The sequence below is a fragment of the Paroedura picta genome, chromosome 10 (genome assembly GCF_049243985.1).
Source record: "Paroedura picta isolate Pp20150507F chromosome 10, Ppicta_v3.0, whole genome shotgun sequence".
NCBI lineage: Eukaryota > Metazoa > Chordata > Lepidosauria > Squamata > Gekkonidae > Paroedura > Paroedura picta.
This window is the reverse complement of record NC_135378.1, coordinates 51,254,844-51,272,401: the sequence shown is the minus strand read 5'-3', so window position 1 is coordinate 51,272,401 and position 17,558 is coordinate 51,254,844. Positions and strand designations below refer to the sequence as shown.

The following is a 17,558-nucleotide window of genomic DNA, read 5'->3' as shown; positions in this document are numbered from 1 at the left end:
AGTTTAAGTTCACTTCCAAGGGTAAGTAAATGATCTTTTATTAACATAAGGTGAAGGCACAATTCAGGGCTCTTTCCCCCCAGGGCAACATAGGGGAATTTGGCCAGTGGGGAAACCTGAAGGACCCATCTAGAGGAAGCAATAGGGAGGCTGCCGAAGTTACCCGTTAAGTTCTCCAGGTCCTTCTCCTCGATGGATGACAAGGTATCATCGTCGCCTTCCAGGAGAATCTCGCTCTCTGAATTCTGATTTCCTAGCGCCTGACTCTTGATGGACTGCTTTCCTTTAACAAGTACATCTTCATCTGGAGCTGAAATGAAAGAGAGACGCAGCTGTCCATCAACCCTCGGAGGCAACAGTTACGAGGGGAGGGGAGGGGAGGGGAGAGGAGAGGAGGGCGGCGGCGGCGGCGGCGGCGGGGAAATAACCTTGCTTTTACACCACACACACACACACACACACACACCCCGCACAGAGAGGGCGAGGGAAGGCTGGCGCGCAGCGACGCGGCTGGACACCGGCCCGCTGGCGAACGCACGACCCCGCTCCCAGTCTCCCAGGTCGAGAAGCGAGCTAAAAGGCGGCCGATTCTGGCGAGGCAAGCGGCTTGGGTCTCTCACCAGTGCCCAGACAGGCAAGCTTGGCTTCCCCCCGCAGCCTCGTCGGTGGCTTGCCCAGGAAGAAACGACCCTTCCCCGCCCGCCCGCCACGCTGCAGAAGAAGGCTCTGCCCGGCGCCCCCTCAGCCTTCCTTCGAGCCCGGCAGCTCGTTGTGCGGGGCCAGCCTCAGCGGAGGGCGGCACAAGCCTTCGCGCCACTCTGGTTCTTCCTCGCGGCAAGCTCAAGGGGGCTTTGGAGTCCATCTGACGGCTGGCCGCGCTCGCGCAGAGACGGCAGAAAGAGCCGCGGGCTGAAGGTCCCGGTTGCCCGGCGAAGCGGGGGTGGGGGGATCTTGGCCTAGCTGGCTCCTCGCCAACAGACAGCCATTAGGCCACCCACCCCTCCAGAGGAAGATGCCGCTTCCCTCTCTGGTTGTTCCACCCTAGGCAACCCCCCATCCATAAATCTTCCTGTGCCTTGGGGGAGCCCCCCCCCCCAGGAGAATGAAGTCTACTGTATCTGGATGCAGCTGGGAGAGGTGGGTGCACAGGGTGAAGGCATCCCTGGCCAGGCCTTGGGCCTTGGGCGGAAGCCTCCTGCAAAGTACCTGAAATTTGCACCCGCTCATGGTGAGAAAGTGGCAAGGTGGCTGGAGGAGCCTGGCCTGAATGGGGCTGCCTAAGAAGTCTGGTTATGCGGGTGGGTGTGAGGGGATTTCTCCCTAATTGGCCCCGCAGCATGCTAAGAGAAGGAAACACAATGGAGTCAGAGTTGCCTGGCTCATGCCACTCCTTAACTGTAGCCCCAAATATCTTGGAAAGCTCTCCACTTGTGTGAGGTGGGCCTCAAAACAAAGGAATGGCTACCTCACCAGCACCACCAGGTATTTGGTCTGACCTGGAGCTCAAATCTTAATGCGACAGGACTGGCTGAAAATCAGTTCCATCAAACTGGATGTTAATGTCTTTTTGATGTCTGGCGGAGGCAATTTCATTATTGGCCTCCTTGCAGTGGCCCTCTTCAACATGCTACATTTTAAGATTGTCAGCAATTCAGGCGAGAGCACAAACTCTGGACTGCCGCATCTTTAAACTGCACAGTTAACTCCTGCAATACATTTCTGTCCATGTTTACGTAAAAGTGAACATATCCAGTACAGTAGAACTTAACTATACCTAAATGGGTCTTTTTCTATGCCTGATGTATTGTGACTGCGTGCATATGTTTTTATATACATGAGAGAATGCAGTGCGGGAGAGGTGTTCCCCTTAATCTGTCCTTTCAACCAACAGAAAAGAGTCTTGCCGAGAAACATCCTGGAGCATACAGACAATAGATTTGAGGGCCATCTCCTGACTACTTAGCACACTGCCCGGACACAAAATAAAGGGCATGGCATCATTATCACAAGTCCCAGCTTTGGATCAGAAAGCACACGTATATTCAAAAGGGAGAGAGTGAACTAAAAAGGTCACCATGATTCACAGATTCGCATTCTTCAAAAAGCATTTCAAGTCAAATTTAAAGGGTGTGTTTTAGTTACCAAACCTGCAATCCTATATACACTTCCGTGAGAGTAATGCCATTAAATGTAGGAGAAAATACTTTGTACAGGTATACGACTGGGCTTCACATATGCAATTCTAAGTGCTATCACTGTTTTTTTTTTAGTAATTTGGACTTCTTTCTGAATAGTCATGCAGCCTGGACTGTACAGAGACGAAGCAGCCTCTTTCTCTCTCCCCCCCCCCCAATGTCTCTAGCTACATTGTGATAATTCATGCAACAGATCTGAATCAAAGTAACAAAGTAACATGCTAGGAATACACTCCAATTTAAAACATGCTTGTTCTTTGTGTGCCTATTTGAAACAAATATGCCTTTTTTGAATGGTATAAATACCTACTCTGTTGCAGGCACTGCTGTCCTGCTATGGTTAAAATGCATTGTCTTTGCATTTCAAGCTGACAAGAAGAAACAGACAGGAGGCAGCAATTCACTACGTATCTTGCTGATACTTGCCATGTAATGGCTGTACAGCACAGGAAACATATTCAGATCTTTCAAACAGGAGAGTTGAAAGTTTGTGCATGGTTTTAGGCAGCCTTCAAGAGAGCAGTAATATATATATATAGGACTGGGTCTTTTAGAAACATATGCCAAACACATCCTGGCCAACCAACTTCAACACGTGGCTCATTACTTTTTGATTACTGCCATACATGGCTTGAGGTTCCACTGGCTTATTTTTAAAAACCTTTAATCTGCAAACATTTACAGATGAAGGCAATCCCAAGTGGCCATACATAAAGCTTAATTGTGTCTGTAAACACGTGAACATAAATTTCCAATAAAACTATTCACATTAGCAGAATGAGCAAAATAACAATTTGGAATCGTGGTTTTCAGTTTTACAAAGACGGAAGGCCAATTTGCAATAAAATGCCATTTTCTTCTTTCATGCTGTTTCTTCAAGCCAAGTCGCTTTTTTTGAATTATTTACAAATGTTTGTTCACAGGGGGATGTACTAGTCAAAATGGAAGAGATTTTTCCACCCCTTTTGTATGTTCCAGTTGGTAAATGTAAACAAAAGTGATTCTGGAATTATTCAATGAGAGTTGAAAAAACTCTTGTCATGGAAAATATGCAGCTGATATTTAGAAAGGTTTTCCTGTAATTAACTTCCCCTTGAGGATTTTAAGTTAGCAGCAGTAAAATTACCTACAGTGTTCTAATACACAACACATGCGCTAACGTTTAATTCTCAGTGGCCTAATAGCTTTCTAGAGAAGAATTTTATTTTTTAATTAAAATACAACTACTAGGATAAAATAAAACAGATAATGAAATTGTTTATAAATTCTGGCTATAGAAATTGCATTTTTAAATCCACATGTACATGCAGAGGAAAGCCAGCTTCCTGTTGTTCTATACCTTGGAAATTTCTGCCCTAATTACACAAACAAATAACAGGTATACTTTTCATGTATTTAAATTCTGTCTGAAAGTTAAGGTACATATACAACACTTTCAGGAATATTTCTGGTATCAACTCCCCTCTCCCCACAACGTATTTGCCTGGTAGAGTTAAATAATATCAGTTGCTACATTTTAATAAAATTTAAAAAATATTTTTGCTTTACTTATTTATGTTTTTTTATAATTTGCCTTTCCCACTGAGGATCAAGGATTTCCCTTGGTCATTGATTACATTTTTATTTATAGCTGGATGGATGAGTGCCTGTATAAAAAAGTCACATACTTTGGCATGTTACAAATTCTGTTATTGTCCTTACAATATATACACACCCACCAGTTTATGGATGGGAGAAATTTTGATTGGTATACTGTGATCTACATTTCTATCAAGTCTTCAGTTATTGATGGTAACTGTTTATCCAGAGGACTCAAAGAAGTACCCAACTTTTTCACTGAGCACCAGCCCTATATGCTGTTCCATTTCACAACGCATGGAACTTGTTCAAACAATAATAAGTAAAACAAAGAAGCACATTCTCCTGGGTGCATGACATTAGTCATGGTGCCCTAGACAGTAGTTTAAGATTAGTTTGTTCCGTATAATGTATGGAATGCAGCACAAAGCACCAATGCTTCCAGTACAACAGCATTATTATATATAATAATATATAATATATTATGCATACCTATACAGTGATATATAAATATCTGGTAGTGCATTATATTTTATTGTGGTACAGATTTTGTGTCCATAATTGCATGGTTATGTACATAAGCAACCCCAGTGATTTTACACATCAAATCACATGTGGACCCATATAAATTGTACCACATAAACAGGGGCTGTTTGTTTTGGTTTACTTATATTCCAGGCTCCTTCAGCAAAATAAGAGTATGAAAATCATCCTTATCTAATAAAATAGACTCCACTCATTTTTGAAACAGCTGTCAATTATAGGAAGTAAATATGCAATTCCTTATGTTCAGGAGGAAAGACTATAAGCATGTTAGAGGCATGTCATACATTTTATACCACATGCATTACAGTACAATTTATATCCTAGTCCACTTGACAGGCTAAAAGCTTTACCTGCACCCTGACAGGAATTGTGTCATGCATACTGGCTGACAGATATTTGAGAGGAAGTGGGAAGCCCCACATTACTTCTAACCACTCTTATCTTTCTCAGGCTTACTTGCAGAGTTAAGGATGGTGACTGGCTGCTTTATAGGTCAGAATGCTCCATGAATGACAGCTCTTCCACCTGATGACATAATTGTGGAAATTAATTCTGGCTGTTAGGATAGGAAAGTAGTGACAGATGAGCACATGACTGACACCTGGTGTTTGGGTAGGAAGAAAGTTGAGCTTATTTGATACTGCGGCACAAAGCAAAGCTCACTACAGAAGCAAGTCTTCAAAAATCATGATTGTTTAACAAATAGTAAGGTCACAAAGATGAAATTAGATCAGCCATATGTCAATGAGCCAATGCAAACGGTAGCTCAGAAAAAGTAGTTGAGTTTGACTAGATATTTTGTTGTTGCTGTTCTAAAAGAATCTAATTCACCCATGTACAGTGATCAGTCTTGCATAAGAACTCCTTATTATAGTTAGCTGCTGTGTCTTTGGTATTCCTGACATTGAGCATAGGACTCTGAAAACCTGCACAATTTAAATCATTGGTCGTAACAACAACAAAAAAATTGGTATGTCTGTTTGGGGTGAACCATTTTAAGTATTCTCTCACTGAATCACCTCCTATTATTAACTCCTTGCAAATAATGTGATGTGCACAAAAACAATTTCATAAAGAAAATATTAGATGTCCCCTTAAAACAAAGAATTGTTTTTTGGTAGGTCAAAATTCTGCTGCTTAAATCAATGTCATTTTAACCTGACTGGATGCAGTAAACATTTTAACTCAATCTCTCTCAATTCTACTTGTTACTGTAGGATTTGATCTATGTGGGGTTTGTCCATGCTGATTTTTTGTAATCATAAAAGAGTGTCCATATCCCAATTTTCACCAGTGTAAAAACTGGTTGGATGCAGCCCATACTATGAATTATTTAGTTCTGAATACCTTTAATTCCACAGGTTTCATCCAGGATATAGAATTTAGGCACCAAATCCACAGCATGTGCTTGTCCCACTGACATTGACAAGTTAGGTCTTTAACTATCCTTATCCATTGATGTTCCTCTATATATTTCTGAAACAGCCTAGGGGTGAGATGTGTCCAGCTATCCAAGTTGGAATAGGGCCAATCAGGGTGCAGCCAGCTTTGCCCTGATTGGCCCTGCCCCTGCAGCTCCCGCCCTCCATCCCTAGACTCTAGCCTCTTTGCTCTCAGATGCCTCAGTGCCTGAAGCCAGCAGCAGGTGAGAGGGCCCTGGGCAAAGGGTCGTGGTGGAGGGCTTGCTAACGAGGGCCTCCTGGCCTGCTAGGCTGGGTCTGCTTATGAGGGCCTCCTGGCCTGCTGACTGCCAGCTAAGGAGCTCTGTCTCAGCCCTGCTAATGGGCCGCCCAGCCCCCGCCTGCCTGCGAGCTGCGGCCCAAAGCCACCTTAAGCTGCCTGACCAGGGGAGGGGATCCTTTCAGGGCTTGTTCTTAAGAACGGGCTTTGAAGCTAGTATGCTATAATGTTGTTGTTATTTCTGCACTCGTTTTTCTAATTCATCCCATTCTGCATAATCTCATCAGATATCAACTCCATGGTTTTTATTCATCCCCATTTTGTTTGTCCTTTCACTCCTGACATCTGGAATGTCTGACTTCAAATGCTTCCTTTGTACCTAAGTCATCATCCAGCATCCAGCTTCTCCTTCAATCCTTCCACAAAACTCACTGTTCTGAATGCTTTCTTCATCCATCAGAGCCTCCCCCTACCTGCAGTTCTCCCTCATAAGATACTTTGCCCTACTCTGCCCTTTATACATCACTGTCTTTTATCCAATTCCGGCTTGCTCATCAAACATACATCTGTGGTATCCAGGAAGGTTCTAGTTTTACTCCTGAAAGGGGTGATCTTAATGGAACACCTGCCAGGTGCCTTCCATATGGAAGATCTGGAGCATCTACCTTCCATGTGTAAGATGTGAGGTTCAAGACTTCTACTTGATACCCTGGAGAGCTGCTGCCATTTTGAAAAGACAAAACAGACCTTGATGGACAAATGATCTGATTCACTATAAGGCAGCTCCAGAAGTTCAAGTGGCAGGTGAAGGATCAGGACTCAAAGTAATCAAACCAGATGACAGAAAGTACTGCTTAGGTTGATAAAGACTGTTAGCACAAAGAACATCAGTGGTCTTCAAGAATTCCTGCTATAAGTGACCCTAACACATTATTATTCTCAAAATACAAACACAAAGAAGCCGGGATCCCAACAGCGAGACAGCGGTAAAATTTTCACCAACACTCATAAAACCTACAAGTGAAATGTTGAAATATTTGCGGGAAAGAAAGAATACACTGCAGTTCTGCTGTCAGATTCCTTTCATGTTAGCTAAATCTCCCATTCCTTAGTTCTAAAATGAGTGGGGTATTACAGTAAATCCCACGGTTGGTCTCACACCTATTCAATAAGAATGTATCTTTTAGACTGGATACATGATGAGAGTAGTACAGATAAAACTTTTTTCCAGGATGGTGCTGATTTCTGCAAAGTACACTGAATTGAACATGCTTTCATTGGAAGTTTACTTTTATTCCATAGAAAAGGCTGAGTTCCATTTCTATACAGACTTTTACAAATAACCATTCCGGGCTTTCCCTCCTTTTTCTCCACCCTTTGAAAAATCTCCTACAGTCCTTTTTCCCAGGGAATTTAATGTGTGCTTGGTAAGGGCAATTAAATTGTCAGGATTTTTTTAAAAAATGTTTTTAACTAGAAGGTAGCCAGAAGTATAGTCATGGGGTTGATATTGATTGTCTGAACAGAGAACATTAGTCTTCAGGTATTTACTCTGCCACCACTGCTCCAGAGGCTCTTCTTCAAATCAAATCAATCCCTAAAAGAGAGGGCTACTAAAATGCATAAATGGAGCCAAGTTTTGCTGTTTTCTCTCTCTAGGCCTTACTATACCTTATCTTGGTTTCCAGTTTAAAAAAAAAAATCTCTTTGGTTTCCGATTGAAAGTTCTCCCTGCTTACACTCTTTAAAAAAGGAGCTTGGGTTTTTTTTTTCTAAATTTATGTTCACTGTAAAATTCATTGCATTCAATGGAAATAGGACTGCACATAGCATTTTGTTGAAATAGTATGGTTGCATATGGTAAATGCTGTCATAATCTGCAACAGCCATTGTATTCAACAGCAATGCTAATTTTATTTACTGCATGTACACCTTTTTAAAATTGTTATTCACACTGTATTCACACACAATTCTACTCTCCTCTTCCCAATACATGATTCCAAGTTGGAGCAATTGAAAATAGAGAAGGGGAAAAACCACACACACACACACACATGCAACACAAACAAAATTTGGAAGGAAAAAGGACTTCTTGCTAATGTTACAAAAAAAAATATGCTGCACAGAAAGTAAAGAAATACAGATTCAAAGGCTGTTCATCAGAATTTTAAAAGACTTATATTTGTATAGGATATTCTATTAATTGATTATAACATATTTCAGTGAATTGACCAAATCCATCCAATGATTTCTTTACCCAGGCAGAAATAGAGTATTTGGATTCAGTATGTTTATGAGTATTTGTTAGGTATGTTTGCACATACGATGAGTAGGTTCATTTAGATGCGAAAGGCCAGAATCACAGAACTGTAATACTAGGGCTTTTCTCCCTAAACATTCTTCATGGAAAAACTACTATTGAAGTCCAACCTAAAAAAAAAAACACTTATGTGCGGCAGAAACGAGGTCTGATATTTAAAAAGCAATATTGAAAAAGCGTATCCCAAACATTGCCATCCTAAGCAGATCTACTCAGAATCATACTCTAATCTACTCACTCCTAGAAAAAGGGTTCTTGGCACGTCCTAAGGATTACAGGAGGACTAGGTCAGAAAAATGGCCCTGGAAAAGAGCCATGGCCTACTTTCCCAAAGGAAGGAAAGAAGGAGCAGTAGCCTGCTTGCCCAGAAAGCACCACACACTGCCCTTCTGCCACTGGGTTGTACAGTAAATGTACAATAAATGCATATGAAAAGTTCCAGTCAATAGATTCTGAAGAAACAATATTAATGTTAGTTAATGTTACAGTTCCACACAGTTCATTACTGCGAATATAAGGAATGCAACTGTCAGTTTTACAGAATGGTTGAAGACTTTTGGAAACTCTTTCTGCATATGCAGTGCAAAAGTCTGCAAGGAGTTCCAAAGAAGAAGGAAGCTAATTAAACCTACATCTCATCCTTTCCTCTGTTATTTAACGAAAGGGAGGGTTTATGCACTATTATTGCACTTACCTCATGTTACTGACTGTTCTTTCTATGGCCATTTGTTTTAAAGGACTTTTGTCACATATGGCATTAGAGTGGCTGACATAATGAAGAGGTTTTCCCCTAGAAACAGCTGCTTATCGATGGCTGTAAAAGGTTAAGGTGCTTGGCCCAGGCCAAATTCTTAATTATGAAGAGTCATACAATGCTAAAATAATTTTCATTAGGCATTAACTAATTTCTACTTTTTTCAAGAAACATTAATTTACCATGTGAGCTATTATTATCAACAAAATTAACATCAGCTTTAAACTAATTTGCAATGAAATTTGTTCTGCTTCTCCAATGAACTCCCTGGAAAACATAAACATATACTAAAGCTGAGCTTTAAAGCTATTACAAATGATAGCTTACTGAACTCACAGTGCTTTTACGACTTGAAATTAGAAAATGGAAAACAATAGTGCCGTATTGATAATGCCAATGTACTGCAAAGATTTAAGGGAAACATATCTGCTCTTAGAATTTACTCCTCATACCTTTGCGCTTTGTATCACCCCTAAGTTAAAAAAAACAAAATACATCGTCCATTGAAATTCAAGCTAGTTAAAATAATAATTTAGGCTTTCTCGCAGGGAATTATACTCTGACCACGTTGTTATAACACCATAGGTCATTTTTCACAAAGCTACTATACTAGAGGAATCTTCTACCTTTGTTTGCAGTCACTGGCAAGCTCAATGCTCAGTGTAAAGGACTTGCATAGACAGATGCTATTAAGACATAAAAAGGTCTTTGAATGCACAGGTCTGAAATGTGAAACAGTTTCACATCCTTTCAGACAAATGAAGTTCAAAGCCTCATTGCCACGCACTGTACCTGCTGCTATTGGCAAGAAGCAGATTTTACACTGACCATGTTCTATGGCAGCTTTTAACGTCGCTTCAGGATGTGTCGATCCAAGGGGGTTACGCACAAATCGTCGCCGGCGCCGCAAGTCATCTTCCCAGTAGTCAAGGCGCCAGAACTCACGAGGACGACTACAATGAAACAGAGGAACCACATATGTTAGCAATTATCAAACAGCATGGTAGCACTGAATCTCTGCATAAAGCTTTCCTTGTTTGCTCTAGGATTTTTTAAAAAAAATAGCACCCCAAACCCTTTTCTACAATCTTTAACTTAGGTATGTCCTTGAAAATAACAATATCACCTTCCAATCTGAGGAACTCCTTTCTCTTTTTTTTCTTGGAAGGTGAAATGAGCACTAAATACATCATTTTGAAATGAATTGCTGACAGTGTGATCAGTTTCCCCACACTCTAGTGGCATGTGCTCCGATTTCAGCCTCATTTCAGCCTCAGCAGGGCACCTTTCTCAGTGACTGCATTTATAAACCAGAATAGGGAAAAGGCTATTATAAATATGGTATAGCATTACCTATATTAATCAAAGTCTGTCCCCCTCCATTTTTCTTCCTAATTTGTGCCTTTTTGCACAAGGTCAGTAAATCACACATGAATTCTTGGTTGAGAAAGTGTTAACTTTAATGAATACTTCTGTTACATGATTATGTATGTGATAATAAAATATTACTCTGTTTAGATGTGCAGGAATTTAATTAAAATAATCTCTTAAAATATTCATTACATTTAGCCCCTGAGGCTTAGAACAACACAAGAAAATACATTTCGTTTCCATTTCCTGTTTTTAAACAAACCATTCCAGGAGAGTGAAACAGCAATCTATTTTCAGACAAATCAGATTGGATTCCTTTTTTTATGTAGCTGCATTTTTGCATTTAATTAAGAATTACCATGCTACAATGTGCAATACTGAAGCCATTTTAAAATTTACATTTAGAAAAACCTTTTTATCACATTTGTTATTTTTCACATTGTATTATTCAAATGTGCATAGATCTTTTTAATATGGTCATATATAAATGCCAGATGCTATCTTGTTAGATTATCATGAATGAGAGTGCTGTAAAACTGTATATTAACCATTAAAAACTGCAAAAGGAACCAATTCAGGTATGCATTCTTACCTTCACGATTTATACACACACACACACACAATTTTTTTAAAAAGTCTATGAGATTGTTATTAGAGATCTACAGCTATAATCTTTATACTTACATTATGAAGTTATAATTTTATTTATAAAATGTTTTTTTCATGACTGACAAACCAAAAACACAAAGTATAATCTCATTTCTTTTACATGAGCTAATAATCATTGTATATCTGTCAGCTCTGACAAATTAAGAGCTCTGATTAATTTATAGAATAGAAATTATTATGAACACACAATACTGCTAGTTTCTTCCCTCTTTAATTATTTAAAGAGAGAAAAGAGAAAATATTTCTACTCAAAGAGTAAGTCAACAGTTTTAGATAATATACAGCATGAAAACAAATACGTGCAAAATGTGAATTTTCATTAATTAACCCAATTTAAATATTAAATATTAAAACAGCAACCTGTCACTTACATTAATTCTATGTATCACTATTTTGTAATTTAATATACTGATTCTAACTGAGAGGCCTATATTCCTATTTTCTGGGTCCTGGGAATATACACACAGACTTGAGATACTTTATTTTCCAAGTAATTCCATAAAAGTGATATATAATTGTTGTATAGCACCCCCCGAAAGACAGAACACAGCCTTTGTGTATGCCTTTGATTGTCATAGAACATAGATAGCCACTTCATCATTCTGCTTTCCTTCATTTATTGGTTAAAATTACTATCAAATATCAACTAGGAGAGGGTTGTGAATCAGAAACTTGTTTCTCATCTTTAGGGGAATGATATAATGAGTGTCTATTCATCAGTATGGCAATCAGCACAAGTAATTAGTTCCCTGGACTGAGATCTCCCAGAAAGCTTATTGTAGTCAGTGCGACAACCATATGACAATGAAAAGGTAATGGAGGCTTCTAAAATTTGTTAACTGCTGTTGCCATCAATCGTTCCAGTGGTCTGCCCTACAGTATTATGCAAAGATGGTAAAGTCTTAATTTGTCATCCATTCATATTTTTGCACTGTCAATGTAATTAAATGATGCCATTCTTTTTTGTTAAAATTACATGTTACATAACTGTGTTAAAATTAGTAAAATTAGATGTAATTAACGGATGGCGGCACAAGAGTATTATTGGGGGGGGGGATCATTGTAGATTTAAAGTGCTTACTTTGTACTGAAAACTCCCTGTATGGTACATTTATTGAAGACACCTCATATTTGTTTTATTTTAGTGCCTAAATTGCAGTTATGCACTATGGATTAAGTTTAAAAATCTGCTTCTTAGCATGTAGCCTCATTTCTACAGCACTAGAACAGTAATATAATAAGAGTTCCACCAGGTGAAGGTTTTGTTGTTGTTGTTGTTATTAATTGCCATGATCAGATATTTGGTATCTAGCAATTCAGCATCTAGCCCAGGTCATGGAACTGCAGATGTAACTTTGCAGGATTCCTGCTGTACCAAGCAACACAGTCCTCTAGAGCCGAGCTGGTGTTATTTGCTCAATGCCCAGAATGTCCAGGTGTTTCTTGAGATTTCTAGGCACTCTTTGAGGGTTCCAATGACGACTGGTAACCTTCTTCCAGAGTGATGATGATAACCTTCTTCCAGAGACACTCTTACTCTATTTCTAGGTCTTGGCATTTTGTGGTCTTTTCTTTCTGTTCTGTCTTGCTGCCTCTTAGGATTGCAATGTCAATGATTCAAACCCTATTTCTTGTTTGTTCAACACAATGGGATTGTTTATCTGTTTGTAATCTGAAAAAAATCTGAAGTCTCTTTGTTTAATTATTCTGCATCTGTGCACTCATGAATTTTTGTTTGATGGTAAGCCATACTATTTGCAGATATTTCAGTACAACATAGGTACCGCTCTATCATGACATTATTTTTACAGTCAATTTGGGCAATTTTACATTTGCTGTTATCAGTTGTCTTCTGAATCTTGGGCTTCATACTTTTCATGTTATTATTATGACATAAAGGGATAGATCATGACCATCTTCACTAGCAGACATTGTGCTCTACTACAGTGGTCCCCAACCTTTCTGAGGCTGGGGACCGGCAGGGCATCGGGCCACGCCCGCGCATTGGGCCGCGCCCGCACGGGCCGCGCCCGCATGGGCCGCGCATGCGCGATGCGCGGCCCGGCCCTGATTCCCTCTCCCCACCCTCCCGCAGTAAGAAGCTTCCCGGGCCGCAAGCTTGCGGCCTGGGAAGTTTTTTACTGCGGGGGGGGCGGGGAGAGGGAGCCGCGGCCCAGCGCCATGGCCTTCGCGGCCCGGCACCGGCCCGGGCCCGCAGGTTGGGGACCACTGCTCTACTACAAATAAGGAAATAATTTTAAAACTGAATAGTACTGCATGATACCACCATATTAATTTGTTGCATCGCAGCAAGAACTACTGGCATCCTTACCCGACTCCTCCCTTTTTCATGCCCCTCCCATTTTCCCCTTCTCCCACATCACTTCCCCAATGCCTGTGAAATTCTATCTCACCCGTAGACAATATAATTAGAATGGCATAGGGGCTGTGGAAGCAGTAAGTTAAAAATTTAAATTTGTTTTATATTTTAAGATGGCTTTAGTGTACTATATGTTGTGATTTGCCTTGAGCCAGCTTGCAGGGAGAGGCAGCCTAGGAATGAATGAATGAATGAATGAATGAATGAATGAATGAATGAATAAGGGTCAGACACATAACCTGAACCTCAGTTTTACTGGAACTATAGGGCAAGACTGAATTTGACTTTTAGCATTCAACTAAAGATGGTGTATAGGAGCCAAATCAGACTGACCCTGCTTCATTCAACTGTGCTGATTGTATGGCACTCTTTCATTCTCTTTTCTTCTGACAATGGTATAGCTTCACAAAATACTATAGACAGAGACTTGTGGAACAGTGAATCATTATCAGCTTTTTAAAGGATCTAAAAATACTAACTACATACAAGTACAATAACCATCTGTAACTGGTAGCATCTGGGCAACTTCTAGAGACTTGTGACTTGCATATGTACTCCTTCAGTATCTGTGCTGGGCTAACTAGCAGAACCTAAAAGCTCCAGAACACACACGGTTGCATGGATGCACAGGAGAAACCAACAGGGGCTTTCAGTGATAGGTAAGGGGGGGGGCACTTGCTTCTGGGACTATTTATAAAGGCAGAGCTGTGGGGAGACAATTTCTAGACAAAGGAAAGAGCTGGATATTATTCAGGAACAATCAAGGGCCACAGTCTAAAACCAAAGCAACGTGAATTGGTTCGTCATTTCTGTGCTTGACCCACCATGATAATGTAATCACCAATCTCTATGATGTATGTCTGCATAGAATCAAGTCTCAGATCGAGAAGTATGCCATCTCTGGGTTGGGAGATACCTGGAGATTTGAGGGATAGAGCCTGAGAATGGTGGGGTTTAAGGAAAGAAAGAACTTCAATGGGGTATAATGTCACAGAGTACCTTCCAAAGCAGACGTTTTCTCTAGATGAACAAATCTGTTACCTGGAAATCAATTATAATAGTGGAAGCTCTTCAGCTACTACCTGGAGGTTGGTAATCCTACATACACAAATAATCATACAGAATACTGGAAGGTATGAACAATGTTGTTAAAGCATCCTGCAATTGCTGAACTATCATGAATAATTCAGCACATGTTAAAGAGCCCTGAAATACCAGTTTATTTCAGAAACTAACAAAAATCAAGAGAGAAAAGAGATTTATGAGTGGGCAACAAAAATATAGCCTTTCAAATCATGATGTGAATGGCTTATACCAGCAACTATTTTGAGTCATATAAAACACCTAGAAGAACACTTGGGCTTTATACCACCCCCTTTTCACTCCTTGAAGGAGTCTCAAAGTGGCTTACTATCGCCTTCCCTTCCTCTATCCACAAAGAGACACCCTGTGTGGTGTAGTGGTTAAGAGTGACAACTTCTAATCTGGAGAGCCAGGTTCAATTTCCCGCTCTTCCACATGCAGCCAGCTGGGTGACCCTGGGTTTGTCACAGCCCTGTTGGAGCTGTTCTGACCAAGCAATCCTGTCAGAGCTCTCTTAGCCTCACGTGCCTCTGTTGTGGGGAGAGGAAGAGAAGGTGATTATAAACCAGTTTGAGACTCCTTCGAGCAGTGAAAAGCAGGATATAAAAATCAGATCTTCTTCTTTGAGGTAGGTAAGGCTGAGAGAGCTCTAAGAGAAACTGCTCTGTGAGAACAGGTCTAAGAAGGCTATGACTAGCCCAAGGTCACCTTGCTGGTTTCATGTGCAGGAGTAGGGAATCAAACCCAGCCCTCCAGATTAGAAGCTGCTGCTGTTAACCACTACATCAAGATGGTTCTAAACACAATACAAAATTTTATGACTGTTATGAAGAAAGACCAAACCAAGCTAACATTTCACGGAAGTCAGTTCAGTCTTAAAATGAATGAATGCAGCAGTGTCTGCTATAAAAACTGGTTTAAAAGGCAAAAAAAAATTCTATCTACGTGAACGGTAATTTTGCCAAATATAAAACCAGACATAAAGTACAGTACAGTAGCCTTAATAAACCACATGCTGTAATGAAAACAGGAGACTAGTCTGGAGCTCATTTCACAAGATGCCTGTTCAAAAGAAAAACATCTCTTGTTTCCTGGGCTGGAGGTTAAATACATCATGCAGGTAAAATGTTTGCTTATGCCTGGTCATGAGTGTGAGTTTTTGGGCCGCTGAGGAAAGTGCCTGACTGACAGCTCTAGAAGGCGAGGCTATTCATTATGCTCAGAGCTGTTTTAAGTTGTGATGATCACCTTCCCAAAACGTTACAGTCAGTTCTGTTTGAAATAATCAGAACACATACATGCCTTAGGGTCAAACACTAGTGGGCAGATTGGGGGGAAACTGGAAAGAAAAAGAGCAACAGGAAGAATGTTCTATCTCACCACGCTGTGCTTTCAACAACACACACAGCAACCCTACATTATTCACCTTAATCTACATTGTGATGCATGCATCACACCATCATTGCCTGATTTGCTTAAAAAAAGAAACCCCCAAAACAGAATATGACCAAGTCTGAACACAGTGGAAGTAATATCAAAGTCAAGACACTTAAATAACACCACTTTAGGAAAATCTGAGTGTTTCAGATCTGGTATTCTTTTTTCTTTTGAAAGAAAGACAAATATTGCTCCCATCTACCATATAAGCCAACCCACATATAAGTCGAGGCACCCAATTTTACCACAAGATCTGGGCAAACGTATTGACTTACATATAAGCCAAGGGTGGGATATGCTCCACAAGCTCTCCCATCCAGCCTCCCCCCCCCCAACAAATACAGAAAGGTCAAGAGGATGAATAGATGCTGGTTTATGTATACCGCTTTTCACCCACAGAAACCAAAAGAATAGTTTGGAAGAAGTGAAGGCAAAAGGGAATAAAATATCTGAGTCTCTCAGTCAAACCGTTGATGTCCTACAAGCTGCCAGAGCAAGCTCAGCTTGCAGTACACATTTGCAAAAGGCAAAGCAACGATTGGCTGGCTGGAGCAGGCTTTTATTTCAATTACCGTATACACCCGCATATAAACCGAGGAGGACTTTTTCAGTCTGATAAAAGGAGCTGAAAAACTAGGCTTATACACGAGTATATAGGTGACTTCAACAAAAGAATTTCATCCAGAGACTGGAAACTGTCCTGTAGTTCCCCCTGTCCCTATTGTGAACAACCACACAGACTTTCAATATCAGTAGTACTTGCGAAACAGATTGTACGAACAAATATTTGGGCATTGACACAATAAAAAGGTTTTAACTGAATCAGTTTAATCTGAAGGAGTTTCATATTGACTTACAATTACTCTGCGGGTTGTAGTCAGTAGACTCATGCCTGCATACAACTGTGACTCTTTGTTGATAAAGTTTCTAAAAATGATCAATGCTATAAATCAGAGGAAGACAGAACTAAGTAGACAACCCTTGTATTTTTGGACAAAGGATTTGATGCGAATGGAGGAAAATGCAGATAAAATTGGTTAGCTTTATTTATTTAAGATTTATTTAACATAAGGATCATCAAGGTAGATAAGAAATTAAAACATTGAATATATATGTGTTAGGTACTTCTGTCAACATGCTGAAGGTTCTGAGGACTCCTATTGGTGGAATCTAACCCCCCCCCCAGGTCCAACTGCTGCTCTTGTTTAGGATTCTGCACCCTCCCTCTTCCCTTCAGGCCTGCTTTGAAGGGATCCTCCAACAGCCACTGACTGAGGCGAAGGACACATTTCTGAGAGCAATGCAGGGGATTCTGTGAGCATACATGTGCATTCCTTTTGAGAGGGGAAAGCTTTTCCCTCCTGCCTAATAGTTGGCCAAACAAAAGCCTCTTCTCAGTTACAATACTTGCTGCTGGAGGGAAGACGTGTCTCTTCTCCACCACTCTCTGAAGATTTGAGGTGTACTGAGCAGGGTTGCTCTGGAGATGAAACTGGATGCTTTTGTGGGGGTTCTTTTTCCTCCTGCTTCATCTGCACAACAACC

The 17,558-nt window shown here is 40.5% G+C and overlaps 1 protein-coding gene across 4 annotated transcripts in view; it reads right to left on the bottom strand.

The window, feature by feature from the left end:
• Window positions 1-17,558, bottom strand: part of LRBA (LPS responsive beige-like anchor protein) — a 414,817-nt gene that overhangs the window by 185,784 nt on the left and 211,475 nt on the right. For all 4 annotated transcript variants that reach the window (XM_077300118.1, XM_077300120.1, XM_077300119.1 and 1 more), the window contains exons 38-39: window positions 9,902-10,026; window positions 164-310 (exon numbers count right to left, since the gene is read on the bottom strand). In XM_077300118.1, the coding sequence (XP_077156233.1) occupies window positions 164-310; window positions 9,902-10,026 (272 nt within the window). The remainder of the gene's footprint in view (window positions 1-163; window positions 311-9,901; window positions 10,027-17,558) is intronic.